Here is a 16,851-nt window from a genome sequence, read left to right as displayed (position 1 = left end):
TGTCGCTGCGGTTCTCGCACCTCTATTTTCTTTCTTGTACGTGTACGTGTGCAGGCAGCATTCTTTTCTCAAGAATTCCTGACCAGGCTCGTACACCTACCTGACCAGGCTCGTACACCTACCTGACCAGGCTCGTACACCTACCTGACCAGGCTCGTACACCTACCTGACCAGGCTCGTACACCTACCCATTCGTGTTCAGAAGAGGGTCGCAAAGAAGTGAAATGGGTGCCCAGCGACCAGCCAAGCATGCACAGAGATCCGGTCTTTGAGCACTGGAAACAATCGGACAGGAGCTGACTACGTCGACAACTGACAACAGAATAGATTCGCATCCAGAGTTGGTCTACCTGACAGGAAAGGAGGCTGTTAAATCTTTAGCACTGTGCTTCCAAGATTTGGATGGAATAGCATTCGGGATGTCGTACCGTCCCTCCTTCAGGACGAATGGGTAAAGCTGTAGGCTGGAGGGTAGTAAAATAATGATGCGGTGTAAAACACTCGGCAACGAGTCAATTACACAATAGCAGTGTAGCAATATGGCCATAGGGCACAGGATCAGCAATCCATGCCAAGTCGCAGGTGCAAGGACCGTTTGTAAGGAAATTGCCATAAAGATAAACCAGAGGTATGTTTTTAAGTTCAGGCGAAACAGAGCAAATGCTGCATGGGGATGAATACCAGTACCGGTAACGTCAACAAGCCCTACCCTGCATGCAGAGCAACACGCGATGACATGGCATGGAGTGTGTGCACGTGCACCATAGGCATAGCACACAGTTCATCTGCTCTTCTAAAACCGTTCCTTTGTCGATCTCGTGGCTTGCTACCAGGGCATGATACTACTCCCTGGTGCTACATTGCGTACTTCGCTCAAATGGATTATGGGATAGCGCCAACAGGCACCCAGGGAGTAGTAAAAAATACTACTCCCTTAGCAAAAACAAGCCCCCCCCCCCCCCACACACACACATCGTTTATGCGCTGGTAAGAACTCACAGAAAATTCTGCTCAAACTACATACATAATAGTCCTTCGAAGTAGTGTAACATAATGTTAAAATGTAGGGAAAGGGGGAAGAGGTAACTATGGAGTATGGAAAGACATTTGGAAAAGTAACAAAGGCCATATGCCCATATCCCATACTACCGAGGTAAGAAACGGTAGTACATTGAAAAATAGTTGCAGGAAGTCTGGAGTGAGCAGCTCAGTAATATGAGGACGTCAGGAGTGAGCAGCTCAGAACTAGTAGTAAATGCACTGTTGCAGCCCTGGGGAATTGTAGCAAGGACATATTGAGAGTCAGACTGAGCTGTATTACACGTTACAGGATAGCATCCAGAATTCATTGATGACCTCTCACAGGCCGAGTGGCGTTGGCGTCAGCAAACGAATCAAACAGCGTGATTCCACTTTGGAAACGCCCGGTTGCGATTCACACGAGTGGCCGGAACTAACGCAGTGCCTGGCCACGCAGACACACTCCGCCGGTAACAGTCTCGGTTATCTCGATCCTCTCCACAAGTAGAACATGACGGGATTGAAGAGCCAGAAGCTTAGAATCATGACCATCAGCAAGCCACCTCCGCGCGGCGACTCATCACCTGAGCCACCACCACCGCCGGCTGCCAGCCGCTTCTCCAGCAGAGCGACTCGCCGCTTCAAGCCGTCGATCTCGGACAACATATGATCGGGGGAAGAGCCATCGTGTCGCAATGCCACAGCCGACGCAGCGGCATGACTGACGGGGCTGGTGCAAAGAGAAAAGAAGATCAAAGTCGGAGTGCACACGTTGATTGGAAACATGGCATTACAGTACAGATCCAACATCACAGTTTGACTAGGCTAAATACATTGAGAGATTCAATTCAACACAGTATGCAAACCTCCCATACTAGTAGTTGAGGATTAAAAAAAGAGTAAATTATCGTGTCTGTTCCCGAAGAGAACTCACGACGGTATTGCTTTGCGTGAAACAGTTTCCCTTGGTTAAAAGGTTATACTTCACTAGTCTACAGTACAGTGTGGAATGCTTTCTCTGTTCACACAGTGCTCATTGCCACACTGGGCAGGGCGTTCTTACATAAAATATGTAGGAGGTGTGAGTTGCTACTTGAGCTAGGATAGAGCAAGGATGGTCTCCACGGTCTTTAACCTATTCAGCGCTAAAGACGCATATATACGTCATTGAAAATGACGCCCAGGCGCTGAGGACGTATATATACGTCCTTTTCAATGCCAAATAAGCAGTGCAGAGCCTGGATGCCATGACCTGTAGCCTTAAATGGGTTAAAGGAGGCAGAGCATAAAGTTCCAAGTGCTGCAGAAACAAGACAATCATCAAAAGGTACGAGTACGGGGGTTGCATTGTGTGACTGCACGTACCGGGATTGCTCTTCAAGGGCGTGGCTGTAGTGCAAATCCTCAAATCTCTGCGGCGTGCCTAGCTGTCGTCCTGCACCGGCATGTGTCGGCTCGCTAACCATTGCCGACTCGGGAAAATGTGGCCGGGCTGTTGTGTGACTGCTCGGAGTGTCGCCTGCAACAGCACACGTGCAAACATGCGCATGCCATGCAAGAGTACACACACGCACGCGCACACACACACACAACAACGACAACAACGACAACAACAACAACAACAACAACAATTCTCTTATTGGCCACAGGCCATCGTGAGAATAAAAGATTTCAAAAACAACAACAACCACAACAACAACAACAAGGATAGCTACTGTTAAGCAGAGGCGAAGGGTCGTTTTCCAAACAAAAGTTGGCTACCCTTCCTGCCCTAGTTTCCACTTTCGAAACGCAGTCTGGCCAATCCGCTCATCAAACAAAGCTTGGAAAATAACCATGCGATGCACTGCGAATGGATGTGCGTTACAAAATACCAACACACTCACAAAGACTTCCAAAGACTTCAGTAGTTCAGCGACCCCAATCCGGCTGAGAGCCAAGAGTGTGCAGCTCGACGGGGTTACAGTCCTGGCGAAATTCCCGGATTACATCAATTTAGTGAAGTAGTGCGTACAAGCAGGATTCAAGCAGGTCTCCTGCTGCGCAACTGCGACTCAGTTGCATGCATGTTCCAGGAATATCGCCGTGACACACAACCATGCAGCAAAAAAAAAGCAAAAAAGGTCAGAAGCTGCACACCTGGGTTTCATGTACTCTTGATTTCAAAAGCGCATTTCGAATGACATTCTTACAGTATCCTCAGCACGCTAGGCTGTCAATCCCATGTTATAAGGCTGGACGTTCTTGATCTCCACGTTATTACTATGCTCAGCACAATCAGTGTACTATTAAAGTTAATCTATATTGAACACATGATAAAGGTGCCTTTCTCTGGACAATCTTTGCATACCTCCCATTAGAATTCTACGGGGTACACTCATGCCGGTTTCGGTATAGTCCGCAGCACCGCCCGATGCAGAGCGATTTAGCTCGGCTGCCGATGGTATCGCCGTCTGTGGTGTGGACACAGCACTGGATCGATACGTCGGTGTTGGGTGGCTGCTTGGAGTGGAGTGGGACTCGCTAACGTAGATCTTGTCAGGAACCTGCATGTGTCGCGAAAGATCCATTCTACTATCCGCGGCTGCTGCGATTTCTGAATTCATGGTTGCAGTCGACCATGGCCTATAGGACTGTTTGTTTCCATCCATCTTCACAGAACAGCCTCAGCCAATGAGCAAATATGTTTCAAATCAAACCAAAATCAACTCGTGAAAGGAACTTGAGATTCAGAAGGATACACTCGATCCCTCAGGTCCGTGCTAGCACTATCTTAGCTCGGTAAACAGGGGATCAATCACCTGCTGTGGTAATACTAAACACTTCGAGGTTCAGAGATGTCGTTACCTGTGTTGCTGAGACATTAAAATTTTCATTCAACAAAAACTACACCTTTTCACTTCACTGCGAGTGTGATTAATTTTTGCAGCTTCTTGCTCACACGTTTGTAGACGTAGATCTACGTAGTGACGTACACCATACCCGTACCCACTGACGTATGCACCACCACGGCGCCATGGCAACTATTTGCTACTTCGATGACGTAGCTCGCTGCTGTCGTGATCACGTGACTCGTGCGCGTGATCGTGATCACTGATCAGTGATCACTGATCATATCAGCGTCCAGCGTTGACGTCGTTCATCACTCTTTTCTCGTTTTGCTTTGAATATTTGAAGTGGGTTTGTTGCTTTCACCTTCACTTCAGATTGTAATTTTGTACTTTAGTTTGTACTTTCAGGGCAGAACGCACGTGCTTCTTGTCCTTTGCTTGTAGCAGGAAGCCAACACCCATTCTGTGTCAAAGCGGAGACGTTTTGAAGCGAGTGAGGAAACACTGAGGGAGCTTGAGTGCAGCGCCATGGTGTAATTTCGTCTGTTTCCGAGAGAACGGCTTGTGTTTCACAACCACGATGGGTTGTGGCAGGTGGTGCGGCCTTGGGCTATTGCCGGTGGCTCTAATGGTCACGTTGTCGTGTTCTTTTCTGACGACGTAAGTGCACTGCTAGAAGTTTTCTCTGAACTGTCATGCCAGGGCAGCAGTGGTGATATGCAGGATAGATGTTTTTTCAAATGTGTGCACTTTTATTTCAATCAAATTAAGCAGATCCACACACTTATTTTCGCTTGGTTCAGTACTCTTTAGATTAGCCCATTCCGCTGAAGAAATCGATTCCAAGAATTTTAGTTTTGAGTTCATGGTGCTACCCGTTGGATGCTGAAAATCAGCAGCCACTGACATGAGAACCCAGGTCCCAGCGAATATGCACTCCTGCACTATTACATGTCTCACTGAATGCATAACACAACCCCACACAACAGAGAGAGAGAGAGAGAGAGAGAGAGAGAGAGAGAGAGAGAGAGAGAGAGAGAGAGAGAGAGAGAGAGAGAGAGAGAGAGAGAGAGAGAGAGAGGAAGCTATGTTGCGACTCCGAGTTTCACGTTAGATCACATCAGATGATTGGTGGCTCCAAAGCAGGCAGCCTGAACCTAGGAGTGATAAAGGCGAGAAGGGGAAAGCAACAGCGCAAACTTAAGGTGTAGGTGATATGTCCGTGGACTGGGTGCTGCGCAGCGCAAGTTCCGGCGCAACGTATGTACTATTCTCAGCAATGAATTTAAAAAATGTGTGCACTCATGTCGCAGGCAAAGCAGCGAGTGTTGAGTTGCAGAACATGTTCGTGTCACTATCATCAATGGAACCTGGTGACGGAATGAAACAGGGAAACATCAGTACGGTATAATTGTACACAGTTGCGAGGAAAGTAACGGCTGTGCAAAATATCACTAGTAAATGACCGAAATTCACATGCCTTCTGTAGGGAAGTGCGAACAATTTTACAAGTGCACAATGAGTGTAAGGTGTTACGTGTAGGGGTGTCGACGAGTAGTAGGGTACCCGTGCTACCCGTAATTTGATCGGGTAGTAGGGTAGCAATTTGTTCCTGAGAACCCGATAGGGTAGTTGGAATAGGGTGTTTTTTCAACGGTGCATGTAAACAGCATGGCTTAGTGCTACTGTACACTTTCTATGCAGCGCAAGTGCACACTCACAGTACAAACTGTGTCAAAAAAATACCCGATAGGGTACTCGTGCTACCCGGACCCGTTACCCGACCAAACCCCTACCCGTTGCAGCCCTAGTTACGTGTACACGTAATATGTTATGTAGTGGTAAGGCGGGTGAGTGAGAATTACAGAAATAGTGTGAGTGCGGTGACATTTGCTTTGTGACAGTGACAGTTTCGTAGCCCTGATCTTTGCTAACAGAAGGAACATGTCACTAGTGCACTCGCACTATTTCCGCACTCACCCACCTCACCAATGCATTTTCACATTCATGTACGTGCAGTGCCTTACACTCTTGTGCACTTGTAACATGGGTCGGTGTTACAACTGCACAAAGGTTGTAAAATAGTACGTGAACATGTAATACCGTCCACTCTTGTGCACTTGTAACATCATTCGCACTTCCCTGTTGAATGCCTGTGTGACTATTTGTGACTTACCGTAAAGTACCGCCAGAGCGCCCCGTCTCGCGAGAGCGCCCCACCTTGATTTTACAGCCAGAGAAAGGAAAATCGTACGGCAGAGTGCAACGAAGTGTGTACGATATGAGAATCTTAGTGTACTAAGGTCACACTTGGCAGGTTTTTGTGTGGAGCTTGTGTCCTCTTGAAGGTACGGATTGACTGCAAAACATGCAGTATGTGTACAAGGTTCATGTCGTATGACCTACAGACAGCAGATCACCTCCACAATACGACCACGAAAGGATGAGATGGTGGGGCGCTCTGGCGGTACTTTACGGTACTAGTGGTTGCTATTTTGCACCGCTGTTAACTTCACTTCAACTGTATAGTTATGAGTATATCCAACCGTTGTTTCCCTGTGCCATTCCATCGCCAGCTTCCATTGATGATAGTGACACGAAAATGTTCTGCACCCCAACGTTCACTGCTATATTTGTGACATGAGTACGCACATTATTTCATTTTCTATGTTACGATTGTTGTTTCTACGTCGCCTGTTCCTGATAACAGCCCTGCATTTACGAGCGCATGCGTTCTTTTGTGTGGCGCCCCTGTGGAATGCCTTACAGTCCGCCCAAGGCCCGGCCGGTGGCAGGGATGAATTTACTGTCTTGTTTTTGCATAGCAATTTTTGCTATGCAAAATATCAATTATGGCGTAAGCTACAAAAAGCATGGATAGCCTAGCCTGTACATGTATGTATCGCAGCTTTCTGCGTGTCACTGTGATTTTTGAGTAGCAGTAGATCGATTTTGCGTAGCAAACTGCGATGCGATACCGGATAAATTCATCCCTGCGGTGGTATTACTCATAGCTTGTTCTGATGGTGAATACCCATGATGGCACTGTCAGCAGAGTGTTTTGGCTACTGCGGCCTGTAGCTCTGGGTGACATATGAAGTACATTAAAACCTGCCCTAACGGGACACCCTTTGTGCAGCGGAAACTGTCCTCGTATGACAGGATTCCGCCTGGTCCAGGGATGCACGATCGATAAACAGCACTTTGGTGCATGAACATTTGTCCCGTCAATACAGGATTCCACTAGGTACTGTGTAAGGCAAACACAGGTATCACTGTACCGGTCAGCAGCTCTAGAGAGATGGATTACATCATTGCTCGAGATGTTTGCACCGTGTCGCATGGCTGGCATCACAACCTCTGACTTGCCACTCAATGCAGAACATACGATGATATCCTCTGCAAAGTATAAGTCACCTTGTACCAACTCAGTTTACTTTGACTTGGGGAAGCTTTGAATCTTTTCCCAGTGAATGCTTTTGCCATCTTTCCTGTTCTCAACACAGGTTTATCATAGCCTGGAAGGAAGGCCACATTGATCCGGCGTTTCCCTATATTAGGTAAGGGTCCAGTGCTTGACGGTGTTTGTGCTGCACTTTCTGAATGAGAAGTTCTTTGTTTGTGCTGTATTTCCTGGATGAGAAGTTTTTTTGTTTGTGCTGTATTTTCAGGATGAGAAAGTACCACAGGGGGTGCCTAGGGTGTTGTCACACTTTAAATGTGCAGCTCTTTTTTTCAGTGACAATGCTTGAGGATGTCCAACTCATCACACAGCTTCTTTCATGACACTTTGCAATAGAAGTTGTCATGACAGAGAGCTGTGTGATTTTGGAGTAGTGACTTTGGCGGTAATGATCATTGTGTGTGTGTGTGTGTGTGTGTGTGTGTGTGTGTGTGTGTGTGTGTCTGTCTGTCTGTCTGTCTGTCTGTCTGTCTGCGTCTGTGTGCACACGTGTGTGTGTTTGCTCTTTTCCGTCATGCTTACGTGTGTGCAGTGATACGGGAGCTGACCCGCCGGAGAGCTGTGTCTTCACCTTGATGCTTAGCCTTTGCTCATTCTTAGGTACAGTGCGTGCTATACCACGGATATACACTGAGTGCGTTCGATTACACACTTGAATCGATTCATGAATCGATTCAAGTGCATTCAAGTCGTTCGATTTTCATGTCATGAGCCCTGGAATCGATTCGGAATCCATTCACTCTATTCGTATGGGGTGATGTGAATAGCGCGAATCGATTCATGAATCGTTTCGTGAATCGATTCGCATGCATAATCGAACGCACTCACTGTGTTAGCTGCATAACAGTATGTGCTATACCAATCATAGACATTATTATATCATATTTGGTGCAGATAAGCGGCAGGAAGTGGCATGGTGCGTACAACTGAGCTGCAGTTGTGCAGAAAGAGAACTGCTGGTATCCTGCGTGCACACACAACCGCACTAAAATGATGTTATCACGGGATTCCGCTGTGACACCAACACACCCGAGCTGCACGCTCTGGGTGTCATGTACTCTTGCTGACAGCCATCCTATGTGTGGTCAGGCCTACTTGTACTTACAAGCACACACACACACACACACACACACACACACACACACACACACACACACACACACACACACACACACACACACGCACACACATACACACGCACATGCACGCACGCACACACACACACACACACACACATGCACACACACACACACACACACACACATACACACACACACGCACACACACCACACACTCTCTCTCTCTCTCTCTCACACACACACACACACACACACTCACACACCATGTACCATGTATACGCACGTCGCACGAGAAGCACGCAAATCTGCAATGCACTGGATGTGCACCCACAGATTTTCTCTTTATAGCATTGATAGCGGATCTGATTCTGATTGAAACAGATCAGGACAAGCGCCAGATAACGGACACACACACACAGACACACATCTTAGACTTTGGACGCCCATCGCAAATGCGATGATAGCGTTCGAGCTGAGCAATGTGGGGAGTGACGCTTCAAGTCACCCGCCCGGCGAAATGTTCGTCCACACATGCACTGAAAGCTCTTTGCTGGCTCTGGCGGAGGAAGACAAGGACGACGAGACAACTTCCTCCACTCTCCCCTGTCCTGTGCCACATCATACCAGTCACCTTCCGGGATCCCCGCCACGGCCAGGTCAGATCTAGTGACATCACGCCATATCTTCCGTGGGCCATGACTGGGGTGCCGTGACGGAAGTTTCCCGAAGAGGACCTGCTTGGGAAGACGGCTGGAATCCAATGTGACCAAGCCAGCGAAGATGATGGCAGCGCAGAAGCTCACCAATGTCTGCTGGGAGTCCGACTTTCTCTGCAATCTCCTCGCTGGTGAGCCTGTTCTGCCACTGTGTCGAGTGGGATACACCGAGGATGGCACGGCTGCATGCGTGATACGTTTAGCCGCCGCAGGTGTGTCGCCTTCAGCGCCCAGGTCTCGGTATCGTAGAACAGAGTGGTGAGTACAATGGCCGTATACATCAGTCGCTTCGTGCGTATGGATAGGGGCTTATTCTGGAAGATAGGCTTCTGCAAGGAGCCGAAAACACGTGCCGCTTTAACCAGCCGCGCCGCTACCTTGCCATCCAGAGAACCACCTTCGTCTTGGAAGTGCTTACGGTCAAGCCCCAACATGCAGTGTAGCTTATCAGCTCCCTTGCCATGATGTCAACCTCACACCGAGCCAGTGCATAAAGCGCTGCATCATCTGCAAACTGTGACTCCGTTATCTCGGTCTCGAGCGGTTTCGATTTGGCCGACCGATCGCCAACAAGCTGCCGTCCAATGCGATTGCGCAGAGTTACACCAGGCACAGCCGAGCGGGCACACACACACACACACACACACACACACACACACACACACACACACACACACACACACACACACACATGCGCACACACACACACACACACACACACACAACACGCATAATAGTGTTATATCCGAGATTATGTCCGACCTTCCATGTTTTGTGCTTTTCTCTTTGCAGTATTTTGTATCGTTTTTGTACGCTACAAGCAAGTGGCTGAGTATAACAAGCAGGATGTGCTTCGCGTACTCAGACTTAACCGATGGGGATCATACGTGGGCTACCTTGCTGCATTCGGCATGCTAGTGGTGGCAAGTTTTCAGGTAAGATGCTCTCCGCAGCCATCACCGTTTTATGGGTATGTAGGGAGGACACTGACAGTTGCCTGGTCACACACTCGCTCACGTGTGCGCGCACACACACACACACACACACACACACACACACATGCAGGTATGTTATGCCAGGTATCGTGCAGCTACGCAACAATGCTGCGCACTCGGTGGTGTCACTGCTGGTGCCTGCGTGTCCACTACCTCACTACCTCCTGTGTAGTGGACCGATGGTGTTATTACTGCCATTGTTTGCACGCTCATATCTCTCATATCCGGACCTCAAAGTTGCGGACACCTTGGTCTACCAGGCGAATATGCTGGCCAAAAATGCATACACACGGTGCACTCGTGCATTGAGTGCAGGTCGTTTTTGGAAGTTGCCGGTAGTTCCCAGCTATAAATTGAATCCCAGTTTTAATTGGACACCCAACGTTCGTTCCTCTTCGATTTTTAGTCGTGAAAGGTCGACTTATAACCTGTAAAATACGGTAGTCTCATCTCCTCTATGTGTGTGTGCAGTCACATCTCATCTGTGTGTGTGTGTGTGTGTGTGTGTGTGTGTGTGTGTGTGTGTGTGTGTGTGTGTGTGTGTGTGTGTGTGTGTGTGTGTGTGTATTTCCTTGTATGTACAGGAGATTTACGTTGGTGTCGTGCATCTGACGGGAGCCACAATGACGTTCGCCGGAGGTGTAGTTTATGGCATTATGCAGTGCGTCATGACGTATCGCATGCAGGCCGGGCAGACAACGATGCAGCGAGGTCGCCTGCTCCTGGTGCGTATGGTCATCAACCTCCTCACCGCCATCTGCTTTGTGAACAGTATCCTTTTGCCAGCCTCTGTATGCGTGCGTGTGTGTGTGTGTGTGTGGTGTGTGTGTGTGTGTGTGTGTGTGTGTGTGTGTGTGTGTGTGTGTGTGTGTATGGTGTGTATGAATTTTTTGAGTCTCTCTCACGTCTCCCTGGGAGGCCCACGTAATACGTTTTGGCAGTGAGCAAGTACACGTACAGGTATAGGAAGTTATGATTGGCCAGGTTTCGCAGCCATACAGTGATGTCGATAAGACGAAAGCCAAAATTAATAGTCATGTACCTTGGTCTTATTAAAAAGACAGGAGAGCACAGTATACCAAGAAGCCCTCGCGAAGCGAGCAGATATCTCAGCCCTCTCTGTGGCCATCCGAAAAAGTTCAACTTCGAGATATGGAAAAGCTGGCACCAACTCAATACTACACTCGGGCAGAAAGGCAGAATGGTAGTTACGAGGTGTTTGCCACCATAGCGTTGGTGTTGGTGAATCTTACAGGAAGGCCAGACGGTTTCAAACCTGCTTGCTGTGGCAACAAGGAACTGCCCGCCGCTTCCATATCCTTGACTGACTGAGCGTAGAGGCATGGTTGCAATATCGGCCGAGTGCGATTCTGTAACAGAACAGTGCGACAAGAGGGACTTGGCTGTGTCGCCACTGACGAGTTTCCACTCAACGCGATATGCCACTGGTATCCCAGCAGAGACACAGCCGGAACGGCACTCGTGCACGGCAGCAGAAAAATAAACGTTTTAATAACACAGGTGCAAGCGTACATCCTTGATGGAGTCCCCGTAATGCTGTACAATTTTTTTCCGTACCAATCCCATGCTTGCCTCTTGTGCGGGAAAATTTGCGTGTGAAATTTACGCTCAGTACAGTATATTATATCTGTGATTGGTGGTGACATGCCCGTATACCCTTAAATCAACATTTTAATGTTGATTTAAGGGCAAAAAAAGTTCCAATCCTTGCGTTCCTAGCGAGGTGTTTATTGTCTTCTTCTCCTCCTGTCAAAGTAGATTCCAGGGACTGCCCTAGTAAAATATGAATAAATAATAATAATAATAATTCCTTGACCTGATTACCTCGAACCCAGCCATGGTCTTCATGGCCGTCAGCCATAAACAGTTTCACGTGGAGAACAACTATCATCTGAACGCTTCCATGCACTGGAAGAAAGGTGACGGGGTAAGTCTTGCCTGCAATTCTGCTACTTAACCCTGTATTACCGGCCTGCAGACTTTCGATCATATATCGAAGTCTGCAGGCCAGTAATATCTTCGTAACTCCATCGTTTCTTGTGCGAATTCAACAATCGAAGGGTCTATTTGGTAGCGGAAAATCTAAGCTATGCAATGCAACAATTGCCGAAGAGTTACGATGTCGGACGCCAGAGATGTCGCGCGCCGTATTCTTACCTCGGCAAATTCAAATATTTGATCGATCACTTCGCCATTTTGGGGGGGAAATCCCTTTTCGTGTGCTCTTTGAGCGACTGAGCACATGATAATGACGTAGTCGGCTAAAGTTTGAGTCGTCTCAAACAAATTTGAGCATTCTACGATGAAGGAGAGTGGAATGGCGTTGATGTGACGAATTTGCTTGCATATCAGGCTTGGAGACGACTTTGCTGTGTTACCGCGCCTGATTTGTGGCGACTGGATAATGGAGCTTGGTACCCTGGCATTGCTCTTATGCAGCTGCTACTGGCAACGCTGGTGATTAAGCCGGCATGTTTCTTTTTATGATGAAGAAAGGAAAAGGACAGAATGTTACGAGTTATGACCAGCTGTCCACCAACATCCGAGTTCAACTATGTTTCTTTTTCTTTTCCTTTTTTCCACACAATATTGTTGAGACGAAGCAGAGTTGTCGTTAACTTGCAGACGTGCTCAGCTCGCGAAGAGGAGCCTTCGACACAAGTTCGCACTGGCGGGAACTTTGTTTTGCTATAACTTGGAGTTCCATGGCAATAGTGCCAATCATCAGACAATTTAGGGGATGCTCACGAACAATATTGTGAAGATGTATTATGCAACAACGAGAGACAACGGAACGCTACTGAATCATCAACATAACCTGCAAAGAAATATTATATCCAGTGTGACACTTTTGTCTTAGAAGTTGCGACTTCGGCGGTATTAGTCATGAAGTTGGTTGTTCCAACGAGGAGCACACGCTTCCTGCCGGCACTTGAATCAGTCAAGTGTCTGCAGGAAGCGTGTGTTCCTCGTTGGAACAACCGACTTCGTAACATGTTGTCCTTCTCCTTTTTTACCCAGTGTTTATCACAATATTTGAATGGGTGGCAAGTGAAAATCGAATGAGTTTCCATGTGCGAGCAGCTTGGGCCTCAGCTGCAACCAGCTCAGCCGATTGCTCACTGAAGAGACCCCTTGCACACCGCAAACAAAGGATGCACAGCCGCAACAGGGCGAATGACAGTCGGCATCGGATGTACTACATCACGTGGGAGTCCTGCTCCTTTCTCTTCCCGACTCGGAGTGACACAGTGCGTCATTACAATGCTGTAGCTGCTTTTCCCATGCCACCGCTCGCTGACAACTCAACCGGCACAAATGTCACATGCTCCGCCTCTCTCTCTCTCTCTCTCTCTCTCTCTCTCTCTCTCCTCATAACATCCTCTCTTGCTTGTGGCACCTGTAGACAGTCTCTCATCTTGCTTCGAATAGATCGATCTCTCCCAGTGAGTGTGTGCAGGGAATGTGTGTGTGTGGGGGGGGGGGGGGGGGGGCATGTGTGCAGTGAGTGTGTGGAGGGGGGGGGGGGGTATGTGTACTGAGAGTGGTCGCATCACCTATTCACATCATGCCGGATCGCCGTCCGGAACTTTCCGCTTTCGCCTTGCTACGACGATGTCAGTCATGCTTGTTGCCCTGACGTGTTATTTATCAGCCGTTGACATACTTAGAAAAGGTTCATCCAGACACTGCCTCACCCAATCTCATCAATGAGGAAAGGGATATTTTGCACCGACTTTTCCTTGTCAGTGGTGAGTGGTCGGGTTCATGATTTTTGACAATACCGTTTCTTTTCCCTTTCATTCTGCTCAGTTTTAACTACTCTAAGCAACTCTCTCTCTGCTTCTTTCAGTCATATTATTTTATACTCTAGTATATATATGTGTGTGTGTGTGTGTGTGTGTGTGTGTGTGTGTGTGTGTGTGTGTGTGTGTGTGTGTGTGTGTGTGTGTGTGTGTGTGTGTAATTTTTGTGCATGCATCTGTGTGCATGTGTACTTATGTGTATGTGTGCGCTCGTCGTTTCAGGGTTATGAAGCGCATATTGCCAGCACTGTGTCCGAGTGGGCGATGGGTTTCCTCTTCGCCATCTTTTTCCTGACCTTCTTCAAAGAGTTCCAGCGCATTAATCTAGACGTGCACATTCGGCTGCGCCTCCACGAGGACTTCTCATTCGGAGTTGACCGGCAACCGTTGAACGAGGGCATTGCTCGCTTGGATGAAGAAAATAACCATGGCGATGATGGAGTGTGGTAATGCAACTGTACTGCTACATATCTTTTCTCTTAAAATGATCTTGCTAATTTTTTTTGACCGGAATTGTAATTTTATTTTTACCGCAAAACCAATAGTGGCCTAATCCTAGATCCTGTGGCTTCTCACTCTAGCCGTGAACTGTGATGATCTGTTTGAAATTTTTTCTTTTTTTTTCTTCCACTCGCTTGAATTACTCTGGAGGGGAACCACTCATGAGTTCGAGTCATAACACACACAACGTACATATACTGTAGCCTGTAAATCTTTTGAGTCTCACCGTTTTGACTAGCCTTTTTAGTACGTGTCCCGTACATGCATCACTATCATACCTGTCGGGGTCCCGTACATGCATCACTATCATACCTGTCGGGTCTCGAGTAAACACAGTAGTAGTACATGGCGTCTTCTTTTTATTACCGGTAGGACATGTTTTCTATTGCCAGCGCAGTTTGTCATGGGCTCTTTGTTTGAAGTAGGTTGCTTCTCTCTGGATACGGTCCTGGAGATATTTTGTTGGCTCTGCAACAGTTTTAACTCGGTGCCTTTCAGCACTATTGAGCACATTAATTTTATGTTCCCTGATTTTCTCTCGGCGCTGTGGCACATGTGCATGTATAAGTGTATGTGTTGGGGGGGGGGGGTACGCGCGTGCTCGCAATAGTACACGCTTGCATTCATCTGTGTGGCCAATAACTCACCGTTCTCTTGTCACAATGTGATGTGGACCAGGTGTGCAGAGTAGGAAAATAAGTCACATTAGGCCACCTAGAATTAATTCGTTTCGGGTCACTTCACTCATCCGTACCAGGGTCGGTCGGTCGGGTTTATTTTTTATTTTATTTTATTTTTTATTTTGGTTACTGCCATGTATATGTGCATATCGAATAGCTTTTGTCCATCAAGCTAGTCGATCAAATCATGACTGTAGACGATCCAGCGCAGTCATTGTCCCATCAGATCCAGGTAGGTCCCCTCCAGGACCAGACCTTGGCCTCGCTGGCAAACGAGTCTGAAGAGCAGCTCTCACCTTGAAAACGTCTGTCAAGGAGCGATGCGATGGCGGAGCTGATCCTGTTTCAGGACCGATTGCGGATCGGAAGACAACATCGTCATCAAGCGCTTCATCCTGTTATTTTATTTGGCTGCTTCTGAAGTCGATGTCTGGACTGCTAGCTATAAAGTATTATTATTAGGCACGTGTGTACATGTTAGTACACACAGTCAAACCTCTTTAGAACGAACATCAAGGGACCGATGATATTTGTTCACAATAACGGGAGTTCTTCTTATCCGTATGTTATACCCAGTGAATACACAGTGATTTATCCAATGGAGTTACGAATACTAGTTCTTCTTAAGCAAACATTTGTCTTATCACTATCAGTGTTCTTCCTAACCAGGTTTCACTGTAGTCTAGTCATGCACATTTGCATGCACTATAAAAAAACATTTTGCGGTCGGGTGACCCGAAACAACGAATTAATTCTGGGTGGCCTTATTAGGGTTTTTTTTGCCAGTTTCCAACTTAAAGGATTGATTTGTTTCTATGTGTGTCATATCTTTGCCTGCTTTCTTTGTCGATTATCATTATACTTAGGAGAGATCAGTGGATGTACATGTACATGTATGTGTCGTGTAGACTTCTACAGCCAGGTATTATCTTTGTGATGACCGTACCTGCTACACAGTGTGATTATGATGTAGTGTTCTGTTGTGGACAAGAATCGGCGGCAGTGTTGCTATAGTATAGTGCACTTTATCTGAAATGAAGATTATGAGCAAGCAGGGGGGGGGGGGGGGAGAGAAAGACACACACAGACTGAGGGTATGAAAGAAAGAGCCAGACAGGCCTTAGACCTCAGACATGCCCATCGCGGAAGCGATGATAGCGAACAGCTATGTTAGACATAGCAACTTGTGCTGGGATTACACCATTCAACAGCTTGCAAGGCTGATGAGTTGACCGCCACTATTTTTAGCCTGGTATCCACCACACAGCTGTTTGAAGTGACTTTTTCTGGCCAGTGAATCCCTATTTTTCATTTTTCAATTTTTTTCTACACACACACCACACCACATACTCCGGCATACACTGGCTGTTGGTAACCACCCAGCTCACCCAGACAGACACACATACATGTACACACACACACGCGTACATGCGCAGAGAGAGAGAGAGAGAGAGAGAGAGAGTGAGTGTGTGTGGGTGTGGGTGTGGGTGTGTGTGTGGGTGTGTGTGTGTGTGTGGGTGTGTGGGTGTGGGTGTGTGTGGGTGTACGTGTGTGTGTGTGTGTGTTTGTGTGTGTGTAACTGTTGCTATTCAGAGTATCATGGGACTTGTTTCCGCTGACTCTGACAGCTACTCCACCGACTCAAGCATAGAAATGACTTCCAGGGGGCTAACTGCTGGTTTGTGAAGCAGCGAGCACCCGGTGGCAGTCAGTGTGAAAGAGTCCGATTGGCAGTGCAA

General features: G+C 47.6%; 3 protein-coding genes across 4 annotated transcripts in view; 2 read left to right on the top strand and 1 right to left on the bottom strand.

Annotated features, from left to right (window-relative positions):
• The window catches only part of LOC135822610 (fibroblast growth factor receptor substrate 3-like), an 11,381-nt gene extending 11,238 nt beyond the window's left edge, over positions 1-143 (top strand). For both annotated transcript variants that reach the window (XM_065335425.1, XM_065335426.1), the window contains exon 7: positions 1-143. This exon is cut by the window's left edge and continues 1,005 nt beyond it. The gene's annotated coding sequence lies outside the window, so the exon portion shown is untranslated.
• An 845-nt stretch (positions 144-988) lies between these two features.
• Positions 989-3,919, bottom strand: LOC135822613 (uncharacterized). Its single transcript, XM_065335427.1, has 3 exons — positions 3,371-3,919; positions 2,386-2,539; positions 989-1,750 (listed from the first exon to the last, which is right to left on the bottom strand). The coding sequence occupies exons 1-3, from the start codon at positions 3,669-3,671 to the stop codon at positions 1,504-1,506; spliced, it is 702 nt and encodes a 233-aa protein (XP_065191499.1). The 5' UTR covers positions 3,672-3,919; the 3' UTR covers positions 989-1,503.
• A 248-nt stretch (positions 3,920-4,167) lies between these two features.
• LOC135822609 (DNA damage-regulated autophagy modulator protein 2-like) lies at positions 4,168-14,963 on the top strand. The gene is made up of 7 exons (XM_065335424.1): positions 4,168-4,511; positions 7,358-7,411; positions 7,847-7,914; positions 9,902-10,044; positions 10,689-10,875; positions 11,961-12,052; positions 14,154-14,963. Exons 1-7 carry the CDS (start codon positions 4,432-4,434, stop codon positions 14,379-14,381), a joined length of 852 nt encoding a protein of 283 aa, XP_065191496.1. The 5' UTR covers positions 4,168-4,431; the 3' UTR covers positions 14,382-14,963.
• Positions 14,964-16,851: the final 1,888 nt, after the last annotated feature.

The sequence above is a fragment of the Sycon ciliatum genome, chromosome 8, assembly GCF_964019385.1.
Source record: "Sycon ciliatum chromosome 8, ocSycCili1.1, whole genome shotgun sequence".
Lineage (NCBI taxonomy): Eukaryota > Metazoa > Porifera > Calcarea > Leucosolenida > Sycettidae > Sycon > Sycon ciliatum.
This window is presented reverse-complemented; position numbering and strand designations above follow the sequence as displayed.

Bases quoted from the DNA above. Each gene is read 5' to 3' on its own strand.
- LOC135822613 (XM_065335427.1), bottom strand. From the start codon at position 3,671: ATGGATGGAAACAAACAGTCCTATAGGCCATGGTCGACTGCAACCATG. The intron at 2,540-3,370 runs GTATGCAAAGAT...GTGCTGTTGCAG, and splicing joins CCGTAGAATTCTAATGGGAG to GCGACACTCCGAGCAGTCAC. The intron at 1,751-2,385 runs GTACGTGCAGTC...TCTTTGCACCAG, and splicing joins GCCCTTGAAGAGCAATCCCG to CCCCGTCAGTCATGCCGCTG.
- LOC135822609 (XM_065335424.1), top strand. From the start codon at position 4,432: ATGGGTTGTGGCAGGTGGTGCGGCCTTGGGCTATTGCCGGTGGCTCTA. The intron at 7,412-7,846 runs GTAAGGGTCCAG...ACGTGTGTGCAG, and splicing joins CCGGCGTTTCCCTATATTAG to TGATACGGGAGCTGACCCGC. The intron at 10,045-10,688 runs GTAAGATGCTCT...TTGTATGTACAG, and splicing joins TAGTGGTGGCAAGTTTTCAG to GAGATTTACGTTGGTGTCGT.